General features: G+C 43.0%; 1 protein-coding gene across 1 annotated transcript in view; it reads left to right on the top strand.

Moving 5' to 3' along the window:
* Positions 1–13,680, top strand: part of SKAP1 (src kinase associated phosphoprotein 1) — a 272,839-nt gene that overhangs the window by 235,631 nt on the left and 23,528 nt on the right. The window contains exons 10-11 of the mRNA XM_066255487.1: positions 4,017–4,067; positions 11,500–11,600. Of these exons, the coding sequence (XP_066111584.1) occupies positions 4,017–4,067; positions 11,500–11,600 (152 nt within the window). The remainder of the gene's footprint in view (positions 1–4,016; positions 4,068–11,499; positions 11,601–13,680) is intronic.

Here is a 13,680-nt window from a genome sequence, read left to right as displayed (position 1 = left end):
ACAGGAGGTCTAAGGAGGGGGAAAAGCAGCCACCAAAAATACAAAGATTATGAAGAAAGTGAATTCCAATTTCATAAAAAAGCAACACTGCATGGGGGAAACATCAAAGAAGAGTCAGCGCCACCATCAAGCTCTCTCTGAGCCCTCCCCCGGCCTTTTCTCTGTCACCCCCAAGCATCCTGGGTCCCAGCCTCATGATGCTGTTTGGCAGCACCATAACCAGAATCATGCGGTTTTCTTCCGGCCGGAATATTCCCCCTGCTCTCAGCCAGTGAAACCCTGCACATTGTGCTCAAATGTGTCTCCTCAGTGACTCAGCTGGAGTTGAGTTCGGTTTTAGCCCCTTACTGCAAGGATTTGTATTCAGGTCTTTCTCCCCCCAGTTAGTAGGTGCTCAATTATTATTTGTGAAATTAAGTTCAGTGCATTCAAGTATTGCAGTTAGCAGAAATTGAGTTTAATATCTTGTACATCAAGACCATACCACAGAGATAGGATGCAAATATTTTAAGGTAACAGTTGAGATTACCAAATACACACCAGGGAATTAAAAGTGTTACTAGCATCTTGCTCAGTATTTTCCATGTTGTCTAAAGAGGTGCTGTAGCGTGCACAGATTTATAACATAGATGTGCATGCTGTGGAGTGGTTTCTATTTCCACTTCTCTGCTGTTCCCTTTGCACTTCGAGTCTGTCTGTGTGTCTGTTGCATCTGTCACTAGAGCACCTTGACATCTGGTTGCACATTGATACACTTGGCATTTTTTAATCTTCTGTCACTTTGCTTTGTTTGGGGAAAATGATCTCCCTCTTTCGGATTCAGTCATTTTGTGACTGTTATCTTCTCTGTGTTGGCTTAGCCAATGTCAGAGCAGCACTTCAGAGAGGAGCCAGGTGTCGTGGGAAGCTGGCTCCTCTCTGTGCCTCTGAAGTGGAGTCAGTGTCCTGTTCCTTTCAGCCTCTCATTAGCGTCCCTGACATTGTGCCAAGAGTGTTGATTGAAATCAACTCTCTGGATACCGGTGCTCATTTGCGATGCCCCATGGTTCTCTTACACGTTCGCACAGTTAACAGAATCTTCCTCAACTGTTTTCCCAATTGAGATGAGATATTTGGGAATCAAGTAGAGCATTTAATGTAATAAGTGGACAATAATCTTTGGAGGTTAATTTGTTTAAAACCTCTGTAAGATTGGGGTCCCATATGCCCTGTTAGGATCAAGGACCATTATAATCTATTACTGTTTAAAGTTGAGCTAGCACATAAATTTTTATTCTCTCTTAAATGAAGATGTATTTCAGTAGATGTAATGCTAAGATGTCTAATAATATTCTTCTAAAGAAGTACAATAAGCTCTTTAGCCTAAAAAATTTCTTTTTCAAAATAATGTCTTTAAAATTAAAGCCTCCCCTTACAGATGAATAAAAATGAGAAATTTGGCGTTAACCTCCCCTCTTTGTAAATAAGGAGACTTTTTTTTCTGTTACCATATAACTAGCTTCCTTGGATTTGGAGTTTGAAACGTACCGATCTGATTTCATTGAAGTATGCAAGATGAATTGTGTGCCTCTCAGTTTCTATTGTGCCTTCTAACACTGGGAAGGTGCTAAGAGGTGTGCCCTGCACCCAGCAGTGGGGCGCACTTCCCTTCACGATGGGCTGGGACCCCATACTCACTCTTTCAAAGGCCACAGAGGAGCAGCACCCAGCCTCTCACATCTGCAGCTAGGCATCTTGACTGGAGCCCCCTTCCAGCCACCTGGGAAGGACAAGTTTAGATAGAACAGATGTGGGGATGGGAGCTTCTCTGTTCACATCCGTCACCATAGAGCTTGGCAGTGGTGGTGAATGATATATATAAGATCTATGGCTAGCATTCTGCTTTCTGTCTGGGTGACTCCACAGGCGCAATGGAAATCAGAGTATTTGGTCTGGAATGGAATGGCGTAGAACAGAGTTTTATTTTTTCCATTTTTGTTCCATGACTAGATTAAGTGCTGTTGCCTGAAAGGATAAAGGAATCAAGTTTTAGTTTTCATTTTTATCATTGCAAATACATTTACATCCCCCTATTTTACAAATGCAAAGAGCAGGCAAGCCACTTTCAATAATTTATTTTAAAATCAATGCTAATGAGGTTATGTCTCGTCAGTGGCCGAGTTTTACAATAAAGTCTGATTTATTTAGAAAAGATCTTCGGTGTAGCTTCCCATCTAATGGTGGTGGGAAGGAGGTGGAGTAGCAGGCACGGTGACCCTCCAACTTCGGATCCAATTTGTAATTCACAGCGGAGATCTGACCCAATTTACATTGATTAGAATTGGGAGGAAGAGACATCTGCGCGCAGACAGCAGAGGTGGAAGAGGCGCTCTCTGCAGAAGTGCCTGAGCACAGCAGATTGCTGGGCCGTGTGACTGGGTGGCCGATATCAGCAAAGAGCTGCTCTCTGTCCAAATTATCGGGTATCTCTAACACGGAGGACGTACCAACTCTACTCTTAAGGGTTAGTTTCCAATCCCGTGAAAATGAGTCCCATGTCAAAAAGGAAAAGCATCCTGGCAGAGGAAGGAAGTGGGCAAGTAATAGGAAAACGATGTGCAAAGAATGTTTAACATGATTTATTTTATCATGATCTATTTCAGATATTTGATTTCACTCCTCCAGTACCTCATATCTTTATTCCTAATGGTGTGTGGGGGGAGTACTACAAGTGGCAAGCAGGAAATTCTGCTGCTTGGTCATACGTGGAGATAAGAAGAATTGAGCCCAAGTATCTTGTAGGGTAAACATATGTAATATTTTTTTACCTTGATAACTGGTGACTTATTTCCTTAGAGTATCAATCCCTTAGTTTTTATTTTTTTCAGGGGAACTGTATCATTTTTTTATGTGAAATCAATTATTTCTTTAATGGTCTAAAATACTTTATGCTGTTTCTTCTTACTTATGAGATTAGAGTTTATTTTCCCCAATCTGGCATATCAGAGTTTATATTGCCCTATAAGCGTTACATTTTTTAAAAATGGGGGAACTATCCCCAAGCCATCTCCTCAAAATGTTCTGTTCAGTGGCTTTGCTATGGGGAAGCGAGACAGGCCAGTGTCCTAAGACCCAGAAAGAGGAAGGAAAGGAAATGTGGCCAGAAGAAACTAAGCACTTAGCCCTCAAAATGTTACTTATTATGCCCCCTTCACTCTGTGTGCTGTGTGTGTATATGTATATACATGTACTCATGCTTTCTTTATAAAGGCCTAATGTTACCAGGTGGTATGAAGTCTGAGATAAAACAGATTAATGAGGATAAGAAACACAGGCCAATCATGTTGTGACTTTGACCACAGAGACACTTGACTAGAGTTAGACAATAGCACTGACTTAGAACCCATTGTGTACCTGTAGCAATGAACTGAAAGACCATTCCACCTGCCCTCAGGAGCTCACACTCTGATGAACAAGGCGGGCTGCAGAACACCAGTAAAATAACTTCAAGCCCCAAGTACTAGAAACTTAAACTTATGTACACGGCCCGCTTCTGTTACAGCTGAACAAAGCATGATACATTAAGGGTGAATTAATCGTGAAGGTTTTAAACGTGTTCAGTTGTGCGCACGCATGCATGCACACATGCGCACACACACACACTCCCTAAGTCTGGACATTTCCATGGTGTTCATACATTTTGAAGAGGATCCCAGAAGGGAGAAGAAAATAGGGCTTGGAGACAAGGACTAGGATTTAGTGATAGGCACCTAAATAATCCAGTGGGTTGGAAGTGCCACAAGGACGGAGACCCTGCCAGTCTGTCCAGTTTCTGGTGCGGAGCCTTTAAAACGGTCGTGAATGAATGAACAGGGAGGGAAGAAGGAGAGGGCCAGTTGGAAGGTGAGAGGTAATTTTTTTTTAAGAGAACATGGTAATTATTTCCTCAAAGAGTGTGATGAGCTCAGAGGTATCAGGAACACAAGACTATCAACCACTACCAGCTAATGCTGGTGATGTTTATTTTGTCCCTGCAGATGAAGAGCATGGTCTGGACGAGGGCGAGAGTGGCACTGGACAAAAAGAAGGTATGAGAGCTTCCTACATGTACCGGCACCAGGCTGGACACTGGGGCTTCCGACTGAAGAAAGCACCTCCCTTTTATTATGGGGCCCCCGAATTAAGAAGGTACTGGATGTGTCAGCCTCCACAGCCCCAAATAAGATGACTGGTTATGGAACTATCTTAACTCTAAAGGCAGCCACCTATTCACATTAATTAATGTTTCCAGAACCGCCGAGATTTATCTTAGAGAGGGTGTAAGCCAAACCAGATATTTATTTTTTCCTATCAGTATTTCTGAAATCAGTACAGGGGAAATAGAATTGCCTCATCTCTAAGAGATCGGAGGATTGAGAATGGAAAGAATGGAAATGTCTTCTCTCTGAGAGGCCCGGAGATTGCAAGTTCAGAGGGGAATGGAAATGTGTCAGATCTGAGAAGTGAACGGGCGGTGAAGGATAGGATTGCTTGGTGATGCTGACTTCTGATGGCCCCGTTTGATTCCAGGCACATTGGGAAATGAATATGTAACAGGTTTCTTGAATACAAATTTACATCTTATTCATCCCAGACTGTTAACTATGCTTCAAGCTGTTAGTGAGCCCATCCTTTCTAAGGTCAGGTGCCCCTCTAAAGCCTCCTTAAGTGGACCAAGGACCTATTCTGTCATTGTCAGTAAAGAAACGCGCATTGCAAAGGCCACCTCAAAGACATTCATCCCATCAGCAGAAGCCTAAATGGTGGCTGATTTAGATACTGGCTGATTTTTCTTAGAAATTCTATGAAAGTCTTAAGCCTAGAGCTTCTTTTCTTTGTCCTCTCCCGGCTCCCTTTCCTTCTCTCTGTTTCTATTTCTCCCCCTTTCTCCTTTCTCTTCACTCTTCCTTTCCTTCTCCACTTTTTTCATGTTGCAAAGCCCATGTCCTTGGTTCATTCAAGAAGCAAATATGTAACAGGTTTAGTGAAGGACCCAACATCACAAGTGCCCAACTTCTCCCAGCGGGGGGAATAAAAGACAGCAAAGGGTCACGTGCCAAAGCAGGAGAGAAAGAAAGAGCCGAGGCGGGTATGATACAGGAGTGTTACTGTAGCTTCAAATAAGTACCCTCTGACTATTAAAACATGTGACTTGGCCCATTCTGAAACCTGTTCCCCACTACTGTTTTCTACTTGCTGTATAGACTTCTAACAGAAAATCTGTTTCCTGACCAACCCATGTCCCACGTATGTCTTTTCTCCACTAATCTCCATCACTGGTGCAGGAAGGAAACACTTCATGTGGACAGCTAAGGTGGAATAACTGGAAGCTTCCTGTGGCTAACTTTAGAGTAAACTTCATTCAGGAAGCTTTAGTCTTCTGGCAAAAGTCTAAAATTCAATTTCAGACTCCTCCCTCATCTCACTTCCTCCTCCGCCTCACTAAGGTTCTATCTGGGTGGTGAGGGAGATTTATTTCTTAACTGTTACAGCATATAATTCAAGTTTGTTTTTTTTTTGTATTTTTCTGAAGCTGGAAACGGGGAGAGACAGACAGACTCCCGCATGCGCCCCACCGGGATCCACCCGGCACGCCCACCAGGGGGCGACGCTCTGCCCACCAGGGGGCGATGCTCTGCCCCTCTGGGGCGTCGCTCTGTTGTGACCAGAGCCACTCTAGCGCCTGGGGCAGAGGCCAAAGAGCCATCCCCAGCGCCCGGACCATCTTTGCTCCAATGGAGCCTCGGCTGTGGGAGGGGAAGAGAGAGACAGAGAGGAAGGAGAGGGGGAGGGGTGGAGAAGCAGATGGGCGCTTCTCCTGTGTGCCCTGGCTGGGAATCGAACCTGGGACTTCTGCACGCCAGGCCGACGCTCTACCACTGAGCCAACCGGCCAGGGCCTCAAGTAGATTTTTTTTTAATATAAAAAAACCTTTTGCTCCTTGTGTGTCTTGCCTCCAAACTAGGTGTTGCTAACGTGTAGTGAGCTCTAAATATGGTTTATGGTTTATACTCCCCACCAGTTATAATGATTGATAACTTAGCAATTAAAAAACAGAGAAGGACTTTTCTCTCTTGGCAGAATCTGAGGCAGGAATTTTTATTTTTTGTGTTTACTTATTTATTTATTCAATTTATATAGTGCCTTTTCTCCAAAGGAGCCATAAACAGCAACAAACACGTAAAATCCAAATGTCATCACTTAGTGTTATAACAGTAAAAGACAGAGGTTGGAAGGACCCAGTGAAGGCGTATAAAAGGCAGGGAGCTCTAAGACAGTGTGAATTCTTACATAATTGACAAGCCGCACAAGTTCGGTTCACTTAGTTTTTCTCAAGTGATACCTGCCTTTTGATAGGGGAAAATAATCTTTTCTCCTAAAAGATACTATGGTTAGCAGGGTTACCTTTAACGTCCATTTTCTTTACTACTCCAGGAATCCTGATCCCAATATGCTGTGATTTTCCTTGATGGAATTGCTAACATTTTAAAGCCCAACTAGATCGTATCAGAAGAGGGGGAAAAAAAAGGAATCCAGTTTCAGTTTATCCTTATTGGGTGTTAATGACCCTGTAAAATGTAATTTCTTTTATTTTATTCTGTTACCTAGAAAATCTATCATAGCCTTGTAGTATTGATTGTTCAATCTATAAAGAGCTTGGTTTACAGCATGACTGTTAGTAACAGGGTTATTTTAATGAGTGACTCTTCAACACCTCAGATTTTCACTAATTTCCAACCCATCAGCCTAACAGTCTAACATTAAGTGTCTTAAGTGATGAGAGTTTATCTCCCTTCCCTCCATGGGAAGGCAATGTCCATGTAACCAAAGAGTAAAGCACATTCTGTGTTGTTTATATGAAAATTGCTGGCCACTTGCTTGCATTTGCCCTGTCAAACAAAAAGCAGAGCTGGAGACACAAATCATCCTTAGGTACATCAACTCTCTGACCAAGGAAGGTCTTCAGACAATTTATTTTCACTCTAAAATAGTGGGCGAACTCGGCCAAAAGGGAGCCCATGTTCAGGAGTTTCTGCGAGGTAGAAAAATGGTCGCTGATGAGCGTTCCGTCTCCGAGGCCTTCTTTCCACTTTGGTGCTGCCACCGGAGTGAATTGTTACATGAAGGAAACAGAGGGAAGCCGCAGAGGTATTTGCAGCTCTTACCTTTTGCAGCTTATTTCCCAAAACCAAACGGCTGAGTTTACCATCAGCCAGCTACAATTTTGGCCCAATTAAAGGAGCACAGGAGATGAGAATCTGAGTCTGTGAGTGTTCCCACTTCAAGATCATAGTTACAACGTTAGGGAACATGATAAGTTCAAAACTCAAGATTAAAGAGCTATGAATACAAGCACATGGTATTATTCAGTTGCTCTTCCTGTTCCTATGTCATAGTCAATGAATGAGCTTGGCAACTTTTTCATGTTTTCCCCCTGAATTAGTTAATATGGTATCAGACGGAGACTGCTTTAACGGACTGAATATGGTAGCCTTTTTCAGTCCCTTCCAATGAGCCACTGCTTTGACCCTCCTTGTCCAAGTCTTGCCAACCCAGGCTGCAGCCAGGACTGGTTTCATCTGTCTTCTTACGGTTTCTCTTTCCCATCATTTGTTAAGTAGTTATACCCAATGCCAGTCCTTGTTGGCACAGGCCTTTTGCTCACTCATCGAGAAAATGTAAACACACGCTGACCTGCCTTTGGCCTCTTTTTCTTGGTCACAGCTTGAATTCTGGAACTACCCAATGTTTCCCCAGAGAAAAGCCCAAAGTAATATACGGACTCTGGAAGGAGCCCAGCAGGTTCTGTTGTCCCTAAGGAAGGACTGAGGCAGAGAAGTCTCCAGGTCCTTCCACCTGAGAACTCTCCACAGCATCATGGCTCATTTTCGATATTAACTCTGTCAACAGCACCAACTTGGCCTCAGTTACAGGAGAACCTACTATCACGGGTTATAAAGAACTTGGTGTGGAATGACAAACGCTTTGTAGTAAATACCTAGAAAAGAGAGAAAAACAGTATATTTTTAATGTGAGCTGTTGCTGTTTATTCTCTGCCATTTTGTTTGCTTGGAGCTTTGCTTCTCTTATGTGAAATAAAGAAATTAAGCTACTGCCCCCCCTTTTTCTATAGTAAAACTACTTCTCATCTCTGCTAGCAATTTAAATGCCGAGATCACACCCATTAGCTTCTCTAGCGTTGTAGCTGTTGTTAATTGTTATAACTGTTTTAGTTATTAGTGGTGTCATTATTGCTCTCGGTCTTCTGTCTGTTTTATGCTGAATATATTAGTGCTTTGCTTTTGAACTACCAGACTTTATTTTAGTGGAGAGTTAGGTTTTGTTTTGTTTTTGTTTTTGTTTTTTTTAGAGAGACATTGAGAAATACTGGCATTAAGCTTTATTCCTTTGTTTTTCATTCCAAATGGACAGACTGGAAAAAAAAATAATTACATGGAATAATGTCCTCAAAATGAGAATAAGGATGTTTTGAATTAATTAAATGGTCAGAATGTTGCACCATTTCTAATCTCAGACTGCAGCCAGAGTAGTGTAAACCTCAAGGAACCTCCGTCCAGCCCCCAGAGGCAGTCCTCTCTCTCGGGCTCCCAGCTCCTCACTGATGGAAAGACATCAGAATCTCCTCACGCGTTCACTTGTTGCAGCATGAGCGGAGCGAGTTTAGGGAGAAGCTGAACTGGCCCTGCAGACTTCTGGCCTTCAAGCTCTTCCTGGGGCTCAACTTCAGGAATAAAGCCCTTACCTCTTCCCTTCCTCGAGGTCCGTAAATAACACTCTCAATCAGGCTTCTATTACCTAACTAAAGTTTCGGGAAGCCTTTCCTCGCCCTTCCAATTAGGTGAGACTCCCTATCATACACAGCACCCTCAACTTCTCCTCTGCAGCTATATTGCAATTATAAATAAACGTTTGTGTGACTGTTTTACGGTGCTGCCCCCACTGGATGGCAGCCCTGAGGTCAAGAACCATGTGTGGACAATGCAGAATTCCCAGCATCTAGCCTAGTCCCTAGGACCAAGTAGGCGCTTGCTGAGTGCTGAGGAATGCATGCAATGAACCTGTGTACACACTTACACATTAATGCAAACCACACATATGTTAAACAGGGAGTTTGCAATAGAGTCTAATGTTGTCCGGTTAAGGTGTTCCTCCTACCTTAATACCAGAATACCTCGGTCTATATAGCAAGTCTAGCCTTGTCCCCATTTCTAGCCCTACATTCTGCTTATTTTTCGGAGTATTTTTGGTTACGGTTCTGACAATTCCAGTTCTTGGGCTCGACTGACCTATCCCTGGATTCCTGAGCTCTATCTTCTTTTGGACTTCAGCTTATAAAGAACTGAAGGCATTTTCTATCTATTTTTTCTTGGAAAGTTTTTCTTTTCCTCCTAGCTTCTTGCTTTCTCTGTGATCTATTGTGCTTTTAGAATAGGTCTTTTTCCAGATGTTCTCCCCAGATGCCTTATATCCTCAATAGCACATTATTTTTTAAAACGTACATCCGAAAGGCATTCATAATCTTAGCGCTACCCCACATCCAGGCACGTGAGGGGCAGCACTCCACCACAGCCACCTGCTAGGCAGAAGAGGCAAAGATAACATTGTCAGTCTAACCGTTTGGATATATCAAGTTATGTTTTAAAAATCTATTTTTATAAAATTATTTTTTCTCTACCATATAATATTGATATCAATATACATTTCCTCCCTAAATTTAGTCAAACTCTTGGGGTGATTAATCAACTCCATTACAACTGAAAATGCATTCATATATCCTCTGGGAATGCTACTTTCACTTTCCTGGGACTGATACTCCTCTGTTCTTCATGCACTGATATCTGAGAAATATATGCCTTGTCCTTTCAATAGGTAGCATTTTTTTCCTAATGTGTTGTTTCTTCCAAAAATATTCTTAGCTCTATGGCAGAATGTTTCCCGCACAGTCGTCTTGTTTGCTGCCCTCTGTTGTCTGCTGCATATACAAATGGTTTTCTGTGTAAAGAAAACATGCTGGAGTTTCTTTATGGTTAACATTTTTACTTCTGGTTGCAATATCTGAGTCTAAACCAAATAGCTCTGTCCCTCCTCTGTTTTTGTGCGCTTTAAGATACCTACTATCTTTTCCAGAGACATATATAGGGATTTTGTTTCCCTGTGCCTTCATTATGTGAATTGCTCATAAGACAGGAACAAGTAGAAAAAAGGAAATATAACCGGGGCCTCTGTGCTCCCACTGCTCACCCTCCACACCACACACACACACACACACACACACACACCATCTATTCCCATCCTCAGCGACTAGCACTATCACTCCTAACGAGACGGTCAAGACAAATGAAGGGTAAGGTGGAAACTGGTAAAATAGGGTCCCCAAAAGTCACTGAAATTTTAGTTAGAACCCAGGACTCCTGACTCCTAACAATAGGATTTTCACCTTTGGAAGATGGGTTTGCCTGTAGCTCTCGTACATAGCATCCTAAGGAACAGGGAGCACTGCCACATTATCCCTGGTCTACTGGGCATTAGCTCTCCTGCCATTCAAATCCCCAGATCCTCTCCCACTTTGTACTCTAGTGTTTAACCTTTCCGGGTAGAAGAAGATCAATACAAATTCTTCATTGTTAAGAATCGATGGCTGTCCTGTGGCATCACTGCCATCTAGTCTTGCTGAGAAGCTCAGTAAATCTCTCCAGCTGCTTCTAAAGCTTGGTTTGTCGTCTTGAGTTGCTTTCATTTTTAATGCAGATCACTTTGGTTTCTGTTCCCCTGGGGGCTTGCAGATAAATCTTGGCAGACATGTTCAGGGTCTACAAATGAGATGCTGGAAAAGAGCCAGCCCACCCAGAATTTAGTTGTAACGGATGAGACACCCCCTTGGTTCCACTTAAAGACGGAGCTATTTGTTTCTGTATTTATTGGTGATTACCTCATATGGTACCTGGGTGGGAAGTGCCTAGGATGAAGTTCCTCTGTAACAGAGGAGGCCAACATGTGAGGCTGTGATACGGATGCATGCTGGCTGACTCAGCCTCTCTTGTAAATAGGAAGTCAGAGACTCACCCCATTTTTTCAAATGCATAATGAAGAGGAGCACTGATGGTTTAGACGCCCTGAATCAAAAAAGTCTAGCAGGAACTCTCTTTGTGCTGCTTACTTACACACCAAGTGAAAAATTACCTGCCTGATTTTCTTTCATTAATAAATGAATATATTTATCATATTATTGAATAGTATCCAACTCAGGGTGATCTGTAAATATTTAATGTTAGTTAATGATCTCCTTCTCCCACAGTCCTTTGCTCATGCTGAGTGTTTAGCTGTATCTCATCCTGGCCCCCCTGAATCTTGGGTTTCCTAGGGGCAATATCAGAACCCTGGTTTCCATTTGCAGCAGAAATGTGGGCTCCCTAGAAAAACACAGTCTTTTTAATTTTGCTTTCTCCTCTCTTTGATCAGTGGACTACACCAGTTATTACCAGGGCCTATGGGATTGCCATGGTGACCAGCCAGACGAACTGTCCTTCCAACGGGGTGACCTCATCCGCATTCTGAGCAAGGTAAGTACATAGAGTGTGGGGCTTGAATCAAAAGTTTATTTTTTCACATTTGATGGTATAATCAACTTAACCAGAATTATTCCACATCATACACTTCTCTTGTGTGTATTACATAACGTCCTCACACATCAATTCCCACTGATTTACAATTCTTAGGGAAAAATTTAATTGAAAATTCAGATCCAGGAACCAATTTTAAAATTTAAAAATACAATAAGGTAGCCTGACCAGGAGGTGGCGCAGTGGATGGAGCATTGGACTGGGATGCGGAGGACCCAGGTTCAAAACCCCAAGGTCGCCCGGCTTCAGCGTGGGCTCATCGGGCTTGAGCACAGACTCACCAACTTGAACACAGGATTGCTGGCTTGAGCATGGGATCATAGACATGACCCCATAGTTGCTGGCTTGAAGCCCAAGGTTACTGGCTTGAGCCCAAAGATCACTGGCTTGAGCAAGGGGTCACTTGCTCTACTGGAGCCCTCTGGTCAAGGCACATGTGAGAAAGTAATCAGTGAACAATAGGGTGCTACAACGAAGAACCGATGCTTCTCATCTCTCTCCCTTCCTGTCTGTCTGTCCCTCTTTCTGTCCCTCTTTCTGACTCTGTCAAAAAAATAAATTAAATTAAATAAGGTAGAGATAATACTAAAACTATGCCAATCAAAATTTGATCTTTTTAGTGACTTGTAATGCTTAAAAGGTCATCACTATGTACATAATTTATTACCATATCATACTCTTAAAAACATTCTGGCTAGGTCAGCTGCCTTCTTATTTCATTTATAGATAAACAAGACTATAATATAATTATGTATGGGGGAGGAGTCAGAGCTAGCTAGCTCAATTGGTTTGAGCAAGTGCTGATAAGGCCAAGATAGTAAATCAAACCCCACAAGGGCCAGCAAACTTTATTCTCTTCCTCAGTCACAAAGTTAACCCCTAACCCCAGCTAATCATCTCACAAATAGTGTTGCTGATCATAAAAGAATTAGGGGGGGGGGGGCCTGGCCAGTTGGCTCAGTGGTAGAGCGTCGGCCTGGCGTGCGGGGGACCCGGGTTCGATTCCTGGCCAGGGCACATAGGAGAAGCGCCCATTTGCTTCTCCACCCCCCTCCCTCCTTCCTCTCTGTCTCTCTCTTCCCCTCCCGCAGCCAAGGCTCCATTGGAGCAAAGATGGCCCGGGCACTGGGGATGGCTCCTTGGCCTCTGCCCCAGGCGCTAGAGTGGCTCTGGTCGCGGCAGAGCGACGCCCCGGAGGGCCAGAGCATCGCCCCCTGGTGGGCAGAGCATCGCCCCTGGTGGGCAGAGCATCGCCCCTGGTGGGCGTGCCGGGTGGATCCCGGTCCGGCGCATGCGGGAGTCTGTCTGACTGTCTCTCCCCTATTCCAGCTTCAGAAAAATACAAAAAAAGAAAAAGAAAAAAAAGAATTGGGGGGGGGGAATAAGGACAAATTATTATGATCCATCATCAATGTGAAGAAGATTCAGAACGTATGGGCTACTGAGGAGTCAGTACCATCACCTTTGTAATGAAAGACTACACATATTCTATATAGGTGGACAAAGGAAATAGGTCCCTGAAAAAAAAGAAAACTTATTAAAAATTCTCTCTCTTTGAGGTTAATCAGTATTTACAGGCCTGGCCTATGGTGGTGCAGTGGATAAAGTATTGGCCTGGAATCCTAAAGTCGCCATTTTGAAACCCCAGGCTTGCCTGGTCAAGGCACATACAGGAGTTGGTGCTTCCTGCTCCTTCCCCCTTTCTCTCTGTCTCTCTTTCTGTTTCTCTCTCTCTCTTTCTCTTATAATGAATAAATAAATAAGTAATCTTTAGTTATTAAATGCATGAAATAATAAACTACTTTTTGGTATATCATTTTAAAAAAAGATCTACAAACACATTTTGAAACAGGCACCATTTGCTCTTTAATGATGAATATGTGGATTCTGTAAAGGAATATTGAAAACCCACTACTGTATATCAATAACCCATCATTCGCCATTTAACTTTATTCTGTGAATGTTACCACCTTGGCTAAGGGTTTGTCTCAATTTGAAATATACTATAAGCTCCTTAAGA

Source organism: Saccopteryx bilineata, chromosome 2, assembly GCF_036850765.1.
Source record: "Saccopteryx bilineata isolate mSacBil1 chromosome 2, mSacBil1_pri_phased_curated, whole genome shotgun sequence".
NCBI lineage: Eukaryota > Metazoa > Chordata > Mammalia > Chiroptera > Emballonuridae > Saccopteryx > Saccopteryx bilineata.
This window is presented reverse-complemented; position numbering and strand designations above follow the sequence as displayed.